Source organism: Varroa jacobsoni, unplaced genomic scaffold (genome assembly GCF_002532875.2).
Source record: "Varroa jacobsoni isolate VJ856 unplaced genomic scaffold, vjacob_1.0 scaffold_132, whole genome shotgun sequence".
NCBI classification, from domain to species: domain Eukaryota; kingdom Metazoa; phylum Arthropoda; class Arachnida; order Mesostigmata; family Varroidae; genus Varroa; species Varroa jacobsoni.
In genome coordinates, this window is record NW_019213034.1 from 107,504 (window position 1) to 126,871 (window position 19,368).

The following is a 19,368-nucleotide window of genomic DNA, read 5'->3' on the forward strand; positions in this document are numbered from 1 at the left end:
GGATGTCACTGAGATGCTTGATGCTGGTGACACGCCTCGTTCTTTCCAATTGCTGTTTTACATCTGATTGATACACGTTCCGATGGTGCGTTTGCAGATAACTGATAATTAGTACGATAGAAAGTAATAACATTAATGCTATGAACCATTTCGCGTGCTGCCACCCCGCCAAAGGTCTTCACCTGCTTTTAATTCTATTATGCGCTGACCACCTGAACACCCAAGCACCGAGTGCCGCCGAAATCTAATTTTATATATAATAATAAAATTCTCAACTAAATATGTGTATATTCGATACTAAAAAACCGTGCAGCCAATTAGGTTGCCACCAACAGGTTGTATTGCTGATGCTACTGCTGCTTAGAGGACTGCTGTTGAAGAATACTTTGTGGTGCCTAAGCATTTTTGCCCTGTAAATAAATCACTTGTTTCTTTTCTAAAGCATATATGTTCGGCCAATTGCAATTTTGTAATGACGTTTCTGGGATTTTTCTCTCTGAAGTATCTTAGCTGCTTTCTATTCTTTTTCTATCTACTCTGTTGACCAAGATATTCACAGAATCATCATTCAAAGAGCAACCAACCTACCGATGTTATTACGTTTGTCGTTGTGCGAAAGCTGATTTGGGACATTTTGCACAGAGCGAGATACGTTCATCGTCGACACCTTCGGATTTACAGAATGCTTGATCCGGAAAGACCTTTTGAACACGACACGTCTTACCGCTTAGTGTTTTCCTTTGCTTTTCTTTGTTCTCTCCCTTTTTCCGTGCCGGAAATCTTGATTGTTCTAAGCTTTCCATATACTGGCAGACCCTTGCTGTTACTATCTGTCAGTGTGCATTCAACACAATGGTCAATGAAGATAAGATATATTGTCGCACCATTCACATATACAAAGTGATGAAAATAAGAAGGCATCCACATAGCTATTCATGTTTATTGTTAGCATATCGCCATTGCGTTGCCAGTATAGCATAGTTCTTGTAGCGCCTGCGGCCAATAATGTCTGTTTGGTTTGCTGCTTTTATAAAGCATCGAAACGCGTAAAGAACTGTCGAACGATACGCGATCAAAACAATTCATGTCTTGAAATCCCGTGCCATTCTACTTACCTGGGTAAGGTACAAACTACGAGTTAAGGGAAGTTTGCCTGTCCTGTTTATGTACTCGAGCAGTAAATAGTAATATGCCTTGCGTGCATATAAGCCTGTATCGCTGGTCGTTCGAAACTTGTCAACGTTTGGTTATACCGTAAGTGATCTAGCAGTAGTCTAATAATAATCTTCCTTGACTTTTGTTTAAATGCAACATGTCGCGGCAACCGCAACAGCGATAAAGAAGAAACTCTTCCTGGTCAGCGCCGAAACCGCAGCGGCAAAAGAGCGTACTAAAAAGGAGTCGTCACGAGAATTCCCCGAATGCCATCTGCAAGTTAAGGTACTAATAAAAAGCAATATGAATGGAAATAAATATAGCAGCGATAAGATTCATGTCTGTAAGTTACTCGTAGTAATGCTTCGATTAGGTGTTGAAAGAAGGGTTCGAAAACGCGATGACGATCCCTGATCTATGTCTGCCGGCATTAACGATAGCTAGGGGCTTTTCAGATCCGAGAAAATGTTTGTACGTTCCATACGTGCGTAATCGTTTTGTTTCAAAGCAAATTATAGGTACATATATACACACCTTACGTCTTTGCGCTATATACTTTCACCGAAACTTTTCCAAGTTTGCCCTAAACCCTGATTTTCAAGTACGCACAACCCGTTACGGTCGAGAAAAAAAAAAGAATGAAAAAAGTAATTTTTGGGAAAAAGTTTTTTCTACAAAACACCTACTATTCCTCTGTCATTCACTAGCTTCACTAACATTATCTTTTCACGCGTCTGAATGGTGGATATTAAGTAGGGGGAGGGGCACCATAACGTTGTCGAAGCAGTTCTAACATCGTGGCACCATCTTTTCTTTGCTGCTGCTGCCGTGGCCATCGGGACGGATGTGCCGATCCTGCATAACTGGTGACGGCGGATGCCCGGGTTTTCCGTTGATTATCTTGTTTTGTTCTGTCGATTATGCGCGTCACGCTAAATCTGTGTGGTCCCTTCTCTCTCTCCCCCTAAATCTCTTTTTCTAATCTTCAATTTTTATGCCATTATACTGCACTACATTACCACCGCTACTGACTGCTCCTGGACACTCTACGGAAATCGTCGGGTGCAGGGCTTGGAGACGCGTCGCCTAAGCGCTCCTCTGTTTAACTCTGAGGGTCTTCTTCCCACTGTAAGATTTCTTTTCGGTGCTGTTTGACCCAGTTTTAATTGGCTTTCGTCTGCTTCGCAACCCACGGTGCCTGCTAAACGCATGCCACACGTGCTTACGTCAGTGCTATTCCCAGGGGACCCTTCCGTTGAGTTGCCATTCACGAAAATGTCAATGAATCTTGTTTTATTCGAGAGGTTTTCGACGCTCTCTCCACCTGAGTTAGATTAGTTACTAGTAATACTTGCTAGAAGTGGAACTGGATTATTTTTATCGCTTCGTTTTTCTTCCTTAATAGTGATCAATAATAAATATTATTCACGTTTCGGGCTGCACAATTACTTTTTATGTTTGCAGTACGCAGCGCCGGGAATTGCATGCGTTGCTTTTTAGTTTATTACTGGTTTTCACCTCTATGAACTGTTACTATCAAGCAAACCTTGTTCACTCTGATGCGTGGATTTCTTAAGCCTAATTAGTTTTCTCCACCAATCATTTTTGACTTGTGACCATTTATTTTGATTCGTCAATGAAGCACAGATGCATTTTCGATTTTGTATAATTAATTACAACTTGACAAAAATTGGCAGGACAAGTCCCTCCAGCGAAGAAGTGTGACGGGCTTGGACCAACCGAGTCCTTCGGACTCGACAGCTGATGCCCCACCTGCCACCTTACCTCTTCGACAGCTTGAAGGTCTGACGGCGGTGCCTCTGTTCTTTACCCATGACCCCCGACAGCAACTCGAGATCATTGCCGACCTTACGCACAATCTTTCTATCATCATGGTACGTTCAGCTCAGTTATTTGGAACCAGGTAGCAGCGGTGCGAAATAAGCGCTACATAGTGTCGGTGCATCTGTTAGCTCAGTTTTTTCCTTTTATAGGAGAGCAGCGATGACACGCAGAGAAATCACAATTAGATTTTATCTAGAGACAAAGTTTAGCTTGACGCCATTTCTATGGTAAGGTCCTTCTTCCGTTTATCTAGGTGTTGTCTATATCCTACGTACCGCTATATATATAACACTTACGAAAGTTTGCTCAACATTCCGGTGTCGCCCATCGTATTTTGACATCTTATCTGTTTTTGTTTATTCGGCTTTTTTGACTCCATCCCTCGCGAAGTGCTTATATTGCCAAAGTGCTTCGTCAATGGAAAGTCTGCGGCTGCAAGCGACAGAGATGAGCGAACAGCTGCAGTGTCGGAATCCGCGCAAACAGTCGTACCGGCCAGATGTGCAGTTGGAAGAACTACGTAATTTACAGGAACAGCTGAGTAGTGAGCGGGCCGAATGGCAACGTCAGTGTCAAATCGAGCGACAGCAGCTCGACCGGCAGCGAGAAGAAATCCAGAAACGGGAGGTAAGGACGTCACATTCGTCTAATATCGTCATTGACCTTCTTAGAGTCCTTCGAACCCCCTTCCCCCCGGGGTCTAGAAGCGACCGACGGAAGTCTTTAGCCGATTGCGCATGGTTCGTACTCGGTATGTGTCCAGTGCTAAATGGCTATACTATAGACTTTGAGGAAAGGCCTTATAGCTGCGTAATAAAAAGCAGAAAGTTGTTGGTTATGGGTTGGCTATCTGAAAATCATCGACAAATAAATCGGTCTATTACCTTTGGCTTATCGAGTCAGACATAGAAATATAAAAATCATTTATTCTACATAGTTGCCTACGTGCATATAGTGCTTAAGAATGTTGTTCTTAATGAACACGCTCTTACGTGAATAAGCTTGCATTGGCCAAAAAGTTGATTGCATTTATTATTCTTTCTATTAACTATGCTACACACTGACAAATAAACCCATCATGTATTATCTATACGGACCAATGTATTGTTCCGATTTCTAGTCTGGTAGATGATCTTACAGCAGACGATCATCGATTTTTCCTCCTACTTGCGATTGCTATAGTCACGTACATAGTATTAACCAAACAAGCGAGTACAGTCGAGTTGAATAAATGACCCTAATAACGACAGCAACAATGAGACACGGGTGAACATGACAGGGATAAAGTCGACGCATCTACGTAAGATACATCTACGCAGAAATCTAGCTTCATAAGCCTGCACGATACGGGCCGACCGTCAATACAGTGGTCGTTCAGAATGATCTTGGTGACGATGATGATATTCTGCCAGACACTTTCCGCTACTGTCTTGATGTTTCCTTATCTATTATCTTCACACCATGTTTTTTTGTTGTCTGCTCTGACCAGCAATGGATTTCGGAACAGCAGGCCGAATTGGACAGCCGACTGAGCGCTGCAACAGCTCAGTATCGAGTGACAAACCAAGGCCAGACTGGTGCAGGTCAGGGTGGCCAAGTTGGTCACTTTGTCAACCAGAGCAGTATTCACGTTCAGTCAGCCCCTACTCAAGCTCCTCGCTGTCCGGTTTCAGGGTCAGTCAGTCTCTCTCACTCGCGTTCTGTCTCTCTCCATTTATTCCCACTTCCTACTAGAACCGTTTTCTACCTGCTGCACTAGCCCAAGCCATAACTGTGTTTTATCTATCTACATATATTCAAATGACGCTTCCCCCCTTGAATATCTTTGCCTATGCCCTCAACTTTTTTTCGTCTTCGCTAAATCCTGCTCCTTTTCCTTCTCTTTTCGAGTTTCCTTTCTGCCTCTTCCTTTTTCCAAAAGATATCAGGCTGCTTCACGTTGCTGAGTTTCCATCAATCTAGGTAACACCAGCTTTGTTATCATTTGTATAGCCTTCGATGCCCGCATTCGTGTGTAACGTCCCATTACTAGCAACTGTTGTCCATTCAGCCTGATCCTCCAACACGATCCTTCCAAAATCCCTTCGCTATTTTTCTTCGATTCCTTCTCATATTCTCTTCCAAGCGACTAATTCTCAATGCTTGACCCTTTAGAAGGAAACGCATGATTTCAAAAATGTTAGTTTATCCAACCCTCGATATCAGTAATGACATGCGATGCCTGCGAAATTTCTACTACTGTAAATACTTTCGGCGTTATACTTCCTACGCCTTTTGCGAGGTGCACAATCTTCAAACTAACGGGTGGTAATTTTTTCTAGCGAGCTGCTACACGATAGTCTACGATTGAAAATCAACGTACACTACTTGTGATTTCATTAAGAGTCGGGTGTGAAGAATGTTGTTTTCCATTATAATCCTCTTGTCCTAAGTGCCCTAATGGTACAGAACGTGGCACTGAAACAAACATCTTTTCAAGCGTAGATTTTTCAAAATACGCAACCTTCAAAGATGTGTTCATTTCGTCTAACATAGTACTTTAAGGTTTATTTATTTAGATTTTGTCCTGCGGCATAGTCCTGTTTAACGAAGAGCAAAATAAATGCTTTATAGTGAAAAAAAGCTAGATACAGTGCCGTAGCTTGTAGTGATATGTCCGCGGAGTAGAACGTTTCAGTGAGGCATAGAACTTGCAGAGATGCCGTCGTCTGCCAAAAATGATTGATTAAATACGAAAAGTGCTATCATCATATATTTGTATTGTTGTTAATGGTAAGCCATCGCTTCTGTCGGCCTCGTGGGAGGCGTTACTATATCGTTATTGAAAATGCAATGTTTGGCCTAAATTTGACTGTCACGTAAAAGCTATTGTACCATGGTTGTCAGCAATGAGCATTTTTGATCATCCAAGAGTCAGGATATTCTGTTAATTCAAATGCCTGTTACCTCAACCGCTACCGTCGAGACCACAGCCAGTCTCACTGCCTATGCCTCCGAACCCGACCTAGTTTAGCCGAAATGAATATAACCAATAAAGACACAAGTGATATTGAAAAGATTGCGTGGGGACATTGATTGTTTCAGTGTCGCGGCTTAAATGGCGTTCAGAATCGCATGGACAAGTTTGTACATGTATGTAGAATCATGAGCGGTTCTATTCTACACCATGTTTTTCTTAATTGTATTTTTTTAATACTCTTTTATTTATTATATCAATATATTTACATATTGTCATCGTATTTTTTTTGAGTGCGTATGATTTTGTTCGTGTATGACGCATCTGACCATCTGGTCATCGTCCTTTTTTCCAGGAACAAATAAAACGTGATCAAGAAGATATTGAGCAGCAGCGAGACTGGCTTTTTAGGAGGCTGGAAAAGTTGGAGAAAGAAAGGGAACGAGAACAGTTTCAACAACAACAACAGCAACATCAGAGCCAACTGCCGATACAGCCGATGCATTTGGTCTTTCAACAGGGGGTGCCGCAACAGCCCGCAACGGCAGTCCTCCAGCAACAAGCTGCTGCGGTGGGCTCCCATCTGCCACAGCAGCAGCAGCAGCAGCAACAACAGACTACACATCCCTCGTCCCCTTCGAGTGCTGAGAACTCTCCAAGGTGATTATATATTGTTGCACATCCAGATAAATAGCTACACAGTATTACTTTTATTAATAGTTATTACATAATGGCTGATTCAGAGGAGGGCAGTGGTCTATGAAAGATCATGGCCTCAAACCAGTGCGGAGGCGGGTGTGCAGTCATTCTGAAGAGTAGGGAATAGGCATTAAGATTTGAATTTTATTTTTGATTTTTGAAAATCTTAACGCCTAGGAGCCTTAAGAGTTCAGGGAGTGTAAAATAGAGATTAGAGATGAACACTTAATGAAGGCGCGTACGCCTACACAGACGGAACGCACGAATGACTACTATAGGAGTGGATTGAACGGCTGTAGATGGCTACTGTATAAGTGTAGCGTTAGCGGCTACAGCTGAGGCTGTGGGCTAGTAGGACTATGTTTGTGCCTTTTACGATTATGCTACTAAGGCAAGTCTTACGATATTGCACAATTATGCTAGCAATGCAGCGATGCTAGATCAGCTCGCTTTACTTAATGATCTCTTAAAGTGTAACTTCACTTTTATATATATATTATATACACTTAATAACTTCCCAGTTAAGTGTTCGTATGATTCGTGTTTACAAACTGCGGGAGTGTCTACGGAAGCTTTTGATTCAATCTGATTTTTTCGAAACCTATCATTTAGTGCAATTTTCAAACAAACTTTTACCTCTGTCAGGTCTTTGGTACATAGACAACATAGGAATATTTTTATTTCTAAAATTGAACAGTAATGGTAAAAGGAGAATAAATTAAGCCACGACTTCCCAGTATATACGAGTACGTGTTTCGCCTTGTCAAGCAAAAAGAATACATTGCATATACACACATACATATATGAAAAAACCAAGAAAATCAAACAGCTCTACCGTCTGTAACTTGTATGCTTGCAAATTGCAATTGTCGGCTCATTTTCGTTTCTTTTGTACTGCCACTGTTCTACTTTCCGATTTCCCAAAACATATGCTTTCTCTCCTAGGAACTCTCTACCAGGACGCACGGTCTCCTCCGCGGACTTGATGGCGCCCGCGATGCTATCGATCATGCCCTTCGATATGCGTTCGCATTCAACGTCTTTAATTCCTTTCCACCTGAGCAGCCTCGGAGGACCCTCTGGGTCGACCGCGACGCCCGCAGCTACCATTCTTGCCGCATCGGGAACGGCGTCAGTTAGCGGAATTAAACCTCATCGCGGATCGCCCCCCGCTCCGACCAAAAATGCAAAAGACGCCCACCATAAGGAGAGCCATCACTCCTCCAATTCACTGCCGGCAGCTCTCACTGGGCTTTCATCCTTTATAACGGGACACCACCATTCAAAACATCACCAACAACATCATCCACAGCAGCAACAGCAACAACAACAACAACAGCAGCAGCAGCAGCAACAACAACAGCAGCAGCAACAGCAGCCACTGCAGAATTCGCCGCCCCCGAAACAGGTTCGCTAGCGGATCTACACTCACGCGAGTAAAGCTGATAAGGAAAGAAGTATCACCGTAACAACTCCTCATAAATATACACACATAATTGGGTAATACATGTACATAGCAGGCCTTAAAACGTTGTATTCTGAACAAGCTGATCTTCAAATGACTGGCGTTCCTGCCTTGCCGTTTATTCGATCATTTGACTTGGTATCGATGGATATGTGAAAGAGTGTCTTTCTCTAACGCAATTTATGTAAATTTTTCCTGTTTTTTTCTTGAATGTAACTACTGTGGTTGTCACCGCATCTATTCACAGGTACTTCCGTTACATTTAGCGAAGCGTGGTTCTCCGCAACGATCCCATAGCGCGTCTTCCCAGGCCGCGCCGTCACCCGTTCACGTGCGAGCAGGCTCCAGCCCGGCCAAGGTGCATTACACTCCACCTCCACTAACACCTCCGCTGGTCGGAGGTCCGCAACAAGAGCAGTCACAGCCTCCACAGCACCATAAGCAGTCTTCATTCGGAGCAGCCTGCAGCCCCAGCACATCGAGCACAACTTCTTCGTGCAGCAACTCGGCTGTGGCGGGAATGCCGGTTGAGGCCCACAGTGGCGCCGCTCCCTCTGTTGGTTCCGCAATGGATCCTCTTGGTATCAGCCCTTTGCTGATTCGAGCTAACACCATTGATGACTCGACCGCGCTTCACAGCATGCAACGGGCTCCGTTCGATGACGAAAAAGAGATCTTCTGCTAAATGCCACCTGACGAAAATAAGAGAGACGCAAAAAATACTGCTACTGTTGCCATCACTAGAGGTCGCGCCGTTGTTGGAAGGAAAAGAATGATTGTTCGTCCGCGAATGACAGCAAATGCTATGAACGCCGACATCAGGCACAGCAGTAACGACGGCGCGTGATCGACGATTAGCGCCAGCCAACAGGCTCTTATCCCAATCAATATCAGTGGAATTCTGGCAGCTAGGTACATCAAAAGTAGCACGATGTTGAAAATGATATAAGAGAAAAGTAGATCTGAACAAAAAAGAGCAGCTCCACGGCGAGTCTTTACGGCCGGTAGACTCATTAAGTTAGAGGCATGTGTGGGCACGTATCAGTTTGGGTTTCTTGTCATCTGGGAGCCTACAGGTCCAGTGAAGTCGATCGGACGAACAAAGCTCGAAGAGAAATATTATATGAATATAAAGCATGCGCATAGATATAGGTTTGAGCACAAAGCTATAGAGGAAAATGAAGATAAAAATTATAAATACACATGAATGTATAACGAACGAGGAATAAGCAAAGAATTGAGATAGGAAAGACGATAAAGGAGAGCCTCGGCAGAGCTTAGCGTGTACCGTACCCTGTATAGTTCACTGTGATATAGCAAAACAAGAACACTCCATACTCTCTACGAAGATATATATAAATTTACAAAATAATGCGACAACATAGGTTAACGTCTCACCATGTTGAAGAGAAGAGCGAAGACAACTCAGCGTCTCTATATATTTACATATGCTTGTCCGCTTATGATAATCCACTTCTATTTTGAGTAATAGTAAATGAATCGACACAAGAAAACGAAAGGTCGTAACAGATTTTACATGTACAATCATTATTGACACATGGGAGCATCGATTACTGAGGGTTAATGCTATAAATATATAGAACATATAATGATTTCTTTCAGTCGTTGTAGCACTGAAAGCATAATATACCTACAACGGGCGAATCGTCATACTGTTAGTTAATAATTGTTATTCAGCCATCCTTAACCCAATGTGATGTACACATTAAAAGTTCAGAATCAGTAAATCAGAATACGACTCGTGGAACCAGATCATCGTAACCAATTTTTGGAGTTTTTCTGTGTTTGTCGAAGGAAACGGCGATCACCGCTCCTCCATGTGTCAAAGGTGATTCAGCGTATGCTTTGGTAGCTTTGAACTTTCTTGGTACGAATAAGTATCCGTGTACGTCATTCGATGGCTACAAGTCGATCATTAGATTGTACTTACATCAGGTATTTTCCTGCTTACTAGGACCGCGTGAGACCGTCTATGTGTGTGTCTGTGTGTGTATATGTAATAAACGAAAATATCGACGCGAGCCTGTCTGTCCGCGTGTCCAGCTTTGATCTCTGCATACTGTTCCCTGTAGTATGTAACAATGGCAAAGATCTGTTGAAATTTTCGGCGGTTGTGCGTCGCGGTGTTTCTTGCGTAAGATGTTTACGCCACGCTCATCCACTGCAAGCAGTGACCATTCCGGAAGATGCATTGACTTCTGGAACTCTCTTCCATGGAAGGCTGCACCTGCTAAAAAAAGGTTAATGACGCTTTGGCGTGATGTCGGAAGCGAGAAAGGCGACTGGGTTTTTAGTTGGATTTCACTTTTGCTCCAAACGCTTCGCGCTGCGGCGGCTTCTCCTGAAATTCAATACTGACAGGGCAAACTACTTATTCGGCTCGACTAGCGTAACTGTAAACGGCAGTCACATGCAGTAAGCAACTTCCGTGTGTCGAGGCTCAGACGGGCTCACTATGTGTACAGCTTGGCCGTTGGAAAGGACGAATCGAAGGTTTGGAGTCGGCATTACTCACGGACCTTTTCGCTGTCGCCTTGTTTTTCGATAATCGTTATGTTATCATGAAAAATATACCATCATGGTATATATATACATAATACATTAATAGGTACGCCTATAGCACGCCAGAAGGTCCATGCAAGGCGACAAAAACTATAGATATGTAACGTTACTTTAGTGAAATACATTTAGCGTTTCATTGACATTGAGCGTTGGTCCATAAACTAGTTGTATATCAGATATCATCCGCCTTGGAAGTACTGAATGAGACTGTTCCCGTCGAAGGCCACTGTGGTCATATTAATTGAATGTCAGAAGACCGTCGAGACTGATCTAATGAAATAAGCATCTAATGAAATAAAGCAAGGTTATATTGTAACATATATTTAGGGACCTGTTGTTATATTGGGACGATCGCGAAGCGCTTGCAAGCCAGAATACTAAACTCCGAATACTGGACGGAGGTTTTAGTACGAAAAGGAAACATTGTGATTTTACAGGACGAACGAATGGTGACGCTCAATTGCGAAGCCATAGCTACTGGCCGCTTTCGTTCAAGTCGAGAATCGTCCTCCGAAGCCGCGTCGTCCCGTAAGACTCCTTTCAGTGCAGTGTACCACAGATTGCGTGTAGATAAACAACTAGAGCCACAATTGTTACCGCTAACAGGACACACCCCACACAAATATGTATAGACACACGCGTTTGCAAGAACATATACTAGATTCCAGCAGCAAAACGGCAGATTCAGCACTACTGTGGCCGACTTGGTCATCAATGAAAAGTTACTGATCACACGGTACATCTGTACACAGGCAGACATTTGTCCCTGGTCCGACACAGACATGTCCTGAACACGGGACACCTGTAGATCAGAACGGAGCGACAAAAACGATACATTCCCTTATGCATGCTTGATGGCGATCATCTGTGTTGATAACACAAAAGACAGTTCTATATGTCTGTAAAGCAGCCTATTAACGAAATGAGGCGGGTCAAAATAATACGTCATATAAGGTTTACAGTGTACTAGCACAGTAACTGCTATACTAGTTAATATACGCTTAATATTAAAACTAATAATAGTTGCACGATCATCAGTACCGTTACTGTTGTACAATGACTAGATTACAAAAGAGTTCGTTTGCAGTTATTGTTTTTCACCTCTTAATCCCGTGGTGATCGGGTCTGAAAATGTGTCGGGATCAGAAATCAAACGAGAAAAGAACAAACACAAATGTGTTCAGCTGCCACGTGCAAAAAAATGTGCTGGGATAGTAGATATTAGAGCCCAGCGAGCGAGTCGGCACTGGCATTGCTTGTTATTAATATCGCCAATTACTACTCTATCGTTACCTTGTCATTATGATTCCAACGTTAAAAACTATGGCTAGTATAATTGCGCTTTACTATAATGCTAACTGACGATGCAGACTAACCAACAAGGCACCTGACTAAGTGAACAAATGGTGGAAAAAACAGGACGTCGAGAGTGAGGACGATGAGACAGAGAGAGGACTTCAGAAGAGTCAAGAAAACTATTCTACTAATAATACGAATATTAATAATAATAGCTATTATATTACTACTATAATTGCTGCAAGTATTGCGACCAGCCATATGAGACAACTGTCACAAGAGGGGAGAAAGAGACGCAAACAATGGAACGGTACGGTGGAGAGAGAGACAGAGAGAGAGGGAGAGAGGGAGGGAGAGAGGGAGGGAGGGAGGGAGGGAGGGAGGGAGGCAGAGATATCGAAGCGAACAAACGCATGATGGCGGTAGTAAAACACGATGCGGAGCCTTTGTGGCACCTGGTGATATAATGCTGGCTATTACTCACGAGAAGATGTTGATTAGGGCGACAGGTTTCGATTCGCATTTTCTTAGCAGTGAAATGGCGATCGAAGAAAAGAATTCATAAAGCAGAAAATGATGGCTAACTGATAATTTACATATAAAGATTTTGATTAAAACTGGTGCATCTCGCTTGAGAAGGCAGTCGGAAAGCTGATGGTAGGCGATGAGAAGAGCGGGAAAAAATCAGTTTAACAATAATCAGTGCTTCAACGAACTCCAATTCTGTGATTTTCATCGAACTCAGTTCATTGTTTATTGTCAGCCACTAATTTATACTGAGCTATATTGGAGTGCGCCTCTATTGTGAACCTTTAAATTCGTTAATGACTAAACGAATGAACTGTCATAGGGTACGAGAAGTCAAAGTTAAAAAAAACAATGCGTAGGCAGCGTTCAACGAGTCGCCAAATTCTCCGCACCATTTTTCTCTTGTTTATAAAATTTAAACTTGTGTATCCTTTAAATAGTTCGAGACCTTTAGTGTTCTCTTCACGCCGGCTGCAGTGTAAAGGCCCCCTCCTTAGCGATTCTAAGCTAGTAACAAAAATATTTAACACGACAGACAGACAAACTACAAAAACAAACAGGAAGTCTGTCACCAACAAAACAAAAAATACTATTACTATATATCACGTTAAAAGAAAAACAGTGGCTATACCTACATAGTATGCGCATACCCTTAGAAATTGTCGTTGGCAAAACTCACGATTGCATATATATTATTTCACCTGATTAGAACTACTGCTGCGATCTTAGTTGTTGCTCAGCGATTCTAATGATAACCGACTGTGACAGATGCCGTTTTTAGAACCGAACTTCTCTCTCATTCGTCGAAACTGGACTTTTGATATGGTTGGGCTAAATGGGAAAGAGTGCTGCAGCTAGCGCTAAGGGACTATTAATGGTGAAAAACACGATTTATGTCCACTGACTGTTTTGATATGCCTAATATATAGCATATCTCTCTTTTCAAAGAGGAACACGCCCTAAGAAAATATGATTTATAGTGGAAATGAAAAAAATTGCGGAGATCATGCAAGTTGGAACTGAAGACCATACATACTTAATGATGTACACGCTACTACCACAGTAAATATACACTATTGCTACTACCACGACAGCGCATTCTACTCCTTCGGCACAACTTTAAGCAAATAGCCGACTACAGTGGTCGTCATTGTTGGCCTTTGGCTCTTAAGAAGTGAGTACAGAAGCTAAGTTTTCAAAACGTATTGAAATGTTAAACTGATCTCTGTTACGTTGTTGGAATTCCACGGTTTCATGCCAGTTCAGTTCGAGCTAGATTTATGTAATTAACTGCATGTTAACCTGTACAAGTCTACTCCCAACAATTATCTCCATTAATCTACCCGCTAGAAGATAAAAGAAAAAAAACTTGTGACGTAACTTGCTTGGCAGTTCACATTAATAGGGTGTTGGACTAACACGATTTCAAAACGACAACAACAACAAAGTTTATCCATAAAATATCATTAAAAAATAGAAATGAATTAAACATGGAGACAATAGCTAGCACATAGACGTCGTATACATGAGAGGAGTTTCGGATACAAATGAAGTATCTTGTCAGATAAGATACTTTACTTGTTATAATATTAATCCTAGTACTAGGAGGTAGTACGTCACTCCAGATAATACAAAACGAAGCAAATCCAATCGTGGCACTGCAACAAACAACGCGAAGGTGGATCGAACAGAAAAAGCTTAAAATACGTACATACAAACTGGTTCGTAGGAACGGCATGTAACAGCTAGACTTACATAAGCAATACTGAACAGTTTCGCTTACATGTACGCACCGATGGGCAGGCACAAATTGTACGGAAAGTCAGATTCGCGACCCGGCCATCTGAGCAGTTGCTCACATGTTATTAGAACGCGTTTTCATTTTTAATAGCACGGAATAATACCGAATATAGTAACGCTAAATGGTAATAATAAAACTGATAGTAATACTTGCGACTGTTGAGACGCCACTAACAGTGAATTGTTGTCATGCTGGTAGTGGCAGTATAAGTAAAAATAATTCGAATTATTATATTCATATAATTACTAGTATTGTTGTTACTAAGCGAGCTACTATTATCACACGCGACGTTATCGTCGTTCAATATTCCTTATGCATTATGTTACAAAGCGTAATCATTGGCCAGACAGCGCAAAAGTGGAAAAGGCCGTCTTTGTATGGTGTTGAAGAATTAGTGCATTACTAAAATTTGCTAAACTTGGAGTATCTTCAGAATATAACAAAATGATAGAAAAGTTGAAGAGGAAACAACAGTATATAGCATCTAGATCCAGATCAATCTCTTTCTGAAGCAGCTGTATCTGCGTTTGCATAATATAGAACATAATAATAAAAATACATAACTGACAGTTTATGAATAACGGCGAACAAATCGCCGATTCACCAAACAAATTGGGCAATTATAATCAGTTGTAGAGGAAAGAGCATGACAAAAGGTCACTAGTTAATTTAGTTTGAAAAAGATAAAAAAGAAGTGGTAGAAGACAGAGGAAATACGACGCATAGCGGAAGGAAGCCGTATACAGAAAACCTGAGCCTCTCCCGCTGTACATATCCCTAATAATAACAATAATAATAAATATAATGAATGCAAATGATAACATTGATTTTGACGACAGTAAAATCGTAGCAACTGCTGGTGATGAACATATAGATAATGAAAGTGGGTAAAAAGCGTGAGGGCTGACCGTTTTTGCGCTCGTTAGCTTATGTCATAGTGTACAGGAACACTGCGTATAAAGCTCTGATAATGACAAGAAAAAATATTGCTATTATAGTTATTATTGTTATTCGAATGCTTAGTACTATCGACATTATGCTATAAGCGTCCATAAGTAATGCAGCAGCACGTATGATGAGTTGAAAAACCATAGACTGAAGTAAGGAATAAATAAAAGACGCAGGGCAGCACACAAACAAATGAAAGAAACATACAAACAAATATGATCATAAGAAACGAGCAACATGAAGCTGCGCCGATAACAGTAGTGCAGCACTAATAATATATTTATTGTCATAGCTACAATTAATAATACACAATAAATAAAAACACCCAAATAATAATGATGACAATAATTATAGTGTTCTACATGTGTTTTTCTTCAATGAACAACAAACTACCGTAAATAAGGAAGACAGCAACAGCAGATGACGAGAAAATGAAGAAGCATCGAGCCAATAAAAGGAACAGTAATAAATACTATCGGATATCGATTTCTGTCGCTATTGTGTGTACTCTTTTATCGGTTGACAGCGGTAAATGTAACAATGCTCGCGGCGAAGTACTAACCACATATAGCAATTTTCTGCTTGATAGAGTATATTGTGCTCTGTTCAGCTTGCGCATCTCATGTACTTCATATATTTCAACTTTTCGCTACGTGTATGACAAATATGAACTTCTTTCCACGTTGTGATCGACAAACATACTGAAATTATTACACTAGATCGGTACAGTTTATGTGCAAAAGTTAATTTGCTATGCACAAATCCGCTCTGTGCCGCCGGCAGTTTTAACTGGAGCAAGATACAGGTGAGGCAACTCGTTAAAAATAAACACTATTTTAATAAGAAATTTTTACTAGTGTTAGCATTACCGGCAGTCAGTCAACATTCTACTTTCCCAAATAAGTTAGATCTTTTTTCGGAGACGTTAGTTGAATATCACATTTTCCTCCTTGAGATTAGCATCACTAGGACTCTCACTCGCGTTCGAAATAATGCGCAGCTTATCACTTTGCTTGTCTGCAAGAATACTGTTCCCTTTTGACTAATAATCTTGTCAAGAGACTCGAACCGAGAATCCCTGTCGGTGTTATATTCAATGTAAATCTCTATTTTTAATAAGCTGTTGTTCGCGTTACGAGATCATAAATTTGCCAATATTATAATTAATAGAATTAAAACACATCCGTCTCAGCCGAGTGATTCTGGCACAGCAAAACTAAGCTGAGAATTATAGTTTGGTCATACGTGTAAACTGCCAAAACAGGTCATCCATCAGAACGGAATGCCACAATGAGAAATGCGTGTTACCCTACACTTAGATTGCTATGGTACTAGGACTTGCCATAGAGAATTACTGCTTGCGTTTATCTACTGTAACCGAACTGAAAATGAAATGATGTTAGAGCAGAAATAGAAACAACGCTAACTGGTGATTTCGACGCTAATTACGAGCGATATAAGATACGAGTCTCGAAGTTTTCGCCGAATGTACGGTTCGGCTAAAAGAAGACATTTTCCTGGCAGCGGATCTCCTTCTAGTGTCGACGACGGAAGATGTACAATATATTTTTCACCTGAAACCAACCCTGTATAAACGTTTGAGGTTCACAGACAACCTTCAAGAACAGCTTCAAGGACTGAATATGAAATTGAATACTGCTTCGACAAAGCAATGTCTGTAATAAATCTTCTCGATGTCTGAAACTAATTCAGACTTTTTGCACGTTTAAAACAACATATCATGTATCGATTCAAAAAGTATGTTGACGCAAATACCATCTTCACTACGGGCGTCCACATAGGTGTTTCCACAGGAACGGATAACTTCGGTGATCTTTAGACGTAAACTTCGGGAATTTTTATCCCTAGAGGTTTTGGCAGCGTAAATGTTGGATGTTGTGAGCGAATTATGCATTGATCGAGTCGACTGTAAGCGCGCCACAGCTTCGGTAAACTGTCGTGGAAGGTTGGCGAATGGCTTAAAAATGTCCACTGATGCTCGGCTCGACTGTCTTCGCACAACTGGGTAAGCCTCAGGTGCATACGGAAGAGCTGCACCTATTAGTTTCAACATATCTCAGTTAAAGTCTCATTAGTAAATCTTCCAATGCATTTAATTGGAGCAATTCTTATGAGCAAAGCACGTAAATTCCTGTATAAATGGAGAAGAAATATTTTTTATTACAGATTGAAACGTATTATATTTAACGAGTACTAACAATAGAGGCTTACATTGCTTACAAAGTTAGAAATGATCACACAGTAGATCACACTTATACATAAACTTTTTAAATGTATAACTCTTCTGTAGGCTACTCACCAGTATGATCAAAATTTGCCTATTTGTAGTGCGAATTCTAATGGATTAGTGCAGGCTTTTTCTTGCTAGAATCGAAGATCCACCACATCAGTAGGAAACTTGATGGTCAACAGTTCCTAATGCTTTCCTTCCAGTATAAGGAAGTTCTTTTGTATATATACTCTCGGCACTGAATATATAGCTACAAAAAAAAAAATATATATATATATATATATACCCAGCGAATGTTTCTTGGAAGCAGCGCAGGAGCTGTTCTCCAGCCACTGGATCTTCTGTTTGGGCCGCTGGAATGAGTCGAGTGATGATTGCACATGTGTAGCTGGTAAAGCTTGAGTGTGAATCTCCTCAATGTCATCTACTGGCGGATCGATTAAACCTTCGGTGTTCGCGGTCTACAAAAAATAAAAGTGTGGCAACTAATAACGTCAAGCATCCTGACTTCAATGTCTAATCAAATAACCATATACGGTATATGTTTTCGATACTTTTGTGTACTATCATCAAGCTGTCAAACGGTTAGATTATATCATAACTAAAAAAAAGGTGTAGCAGTATAGTTTCACTTCCACTGCTACCTGACTTCTGAATGAAATTCCGAAAAAAAAAATAACCATCATCGCTTACGTACGCCAACTTCTCTTTGTTCTAATGCCTCTAGTGTTCTGAAGGTTAATATTTGGGTGTACTGCTTTTCAACAAATGCCTTAATTACTCTATTGCTAGGTTCGTATTTAACTAATACATGCAATAAATACTAGTTCGGGTACTGGAACGGTACACAGCTGATCTGGTTATTGAAAATAACTGTTCTAGCATTCAGCATCGTTATTGTGATTTGCGTTTGATCTCTACAGTCTTGAAGGATGTAGATTGAGATTTCATTGGCAGCACAAACCTCGCTTTCTTCAATATCAAGCTGGCTTTGAAGTTGATCTTCAGATTCGATTTCTTCGATATTCGTGCTCATAATAACGACTAATACTGAAACACTATACACGCTTAATTGAATCCAATCGGCACCGGCTTTTTTTTTGCAGTTCACGCCTCTACATCGTGTTAACAGTGGACACTTGCTACATAACCTGACACATTTTTTGCGCACGTTTACTCTGTTTAAATATACGCAGCTCCGCAGCCATCCAGAGTACGGCTATATATAAATGTATTCTAATAATACCGAACCATTATGGCGGGATCTATCCATAGAATACAACTATTCGCCCATCAACAGGCTGAACACATTTGAAATATGTATAAGCAACACATTCAGGTAACTTGTTTCCAACATTGGCATGCGTTCTTCTTCACGTCACTTGCGCGATTATAACTTGTGTTCCTTTGTTCAGCGAAGCACTGTGTGAGTTCTATGCACAACGTACGTGCTTAAAAAGGACCTGGCCGACTGCTCACAAAGCCATCAAGATAAAAAAAAATACACACCGTAGTTATTAACAGTTCTCCCATTCATCCGTTCGACGATGAGCCGTATAACATGGCTACATCAACAGAATTTATTCAATCACTTTCTTTTTAAGTTTCCGTTTATTTATCGTTTTGCACGTTCATCTCTTAGTGAGGCCGCTCCGGATGTCGTTAGAGAATTTCATCGGCCATCATACTCTGTGTTGTCGTTCTATTCGCGCGCCAAAAATTTAGATTACCCGCCGTTTCCTCTCTTTCGCACCACGACACAGTCCCCATAACTGCACAGCTCTGGCTAGAGCGGTCGGATTTTTCACATGTTTTGTAAATAAACAGATTCGTGCTAGCGC

General features: G+C 41.2%; 2 protein-coding genes across 4 annotated transcripts in view; one reads left to right on the forward strand and one right to left on the reverse strand.

Annotated features, from left to right (window-relative positions):
• cyst (rho guanine nucleotide exchange factor 18 cysts) overlaps window positions 1–11,025 on the forward strand; it is a 91,145-nt gene extending 80,120 nt beyond the window's left edge. The window contains exons 24-29 of the mRNA XM_086971561.1: window positions 1,334–1,440; window positions 2,853–3,050; window positions 3,391–3,627; window positions 6,312–6,616; window positions 7,601–8,063; window positions 8,368–11,025. Of these exons, the coding sequence (XP_086827687.1) occupies window positions 1,334–1,440; window positions 2,853–3,050; window positions 3,391–3,627; window positions 6,312–6,616; window positions 7,601–8,063; window positions 8,368–8,805 (1,748 nt within the window). The 3' untranslated portion in view covers window positions 8,806–11,025. The remainder of the gene's footprint in view (window positions 1–1,333; window positions 1,441–2,852; window positions 3,051–3,390; window positions 3,628–6,311; window positions 6,617–7,600; window positions 8,064–8,367) is intronic.
• A 4,489-nt stretch (window positions 11,026–15,514) lies between these two features.
• Window positions 15,515–19,223, reverse strand: LOC111268145 (uncharacterized). Of its 3 annotated transcripts, none has more exons than XM_022846935.2 (4): window positions 19,037–19,223; window positions 17,814–17,988; window positions 17,053–17,334; window positions 15,515–16,862 (listed from the first exon to the last, which is right to left on the reverse strand). In XM_022846935.2, the coding sequence occupies exons 1-4, from the start codon at window positions 19,058–19,060 to the stop codon at window positions 16,699–16,701; spliced, it is 645 nt and encodes a 214-aa protein (XP_022702670.1). In that variant the 5' UTR covers window positions 19,061–19,223; the 3' UTR covers window positions 15,515–16,698. The 3 variants fall into 3 exon arrangements, with proteins under 3 accessions (XP_022702670.1, XP_022702658.1, XP_022702663.1); XM_022846923.2 differs by having other exon boundaries at window positions 18,492–19,220; XM_022846928.2 differs by having other exon boundaries at window positions 15,515–16,850; window positions 18,492–19,217.
• Between the last annotated feature and the right edge of the window lie 145 nt (window positions 19,224–19,368).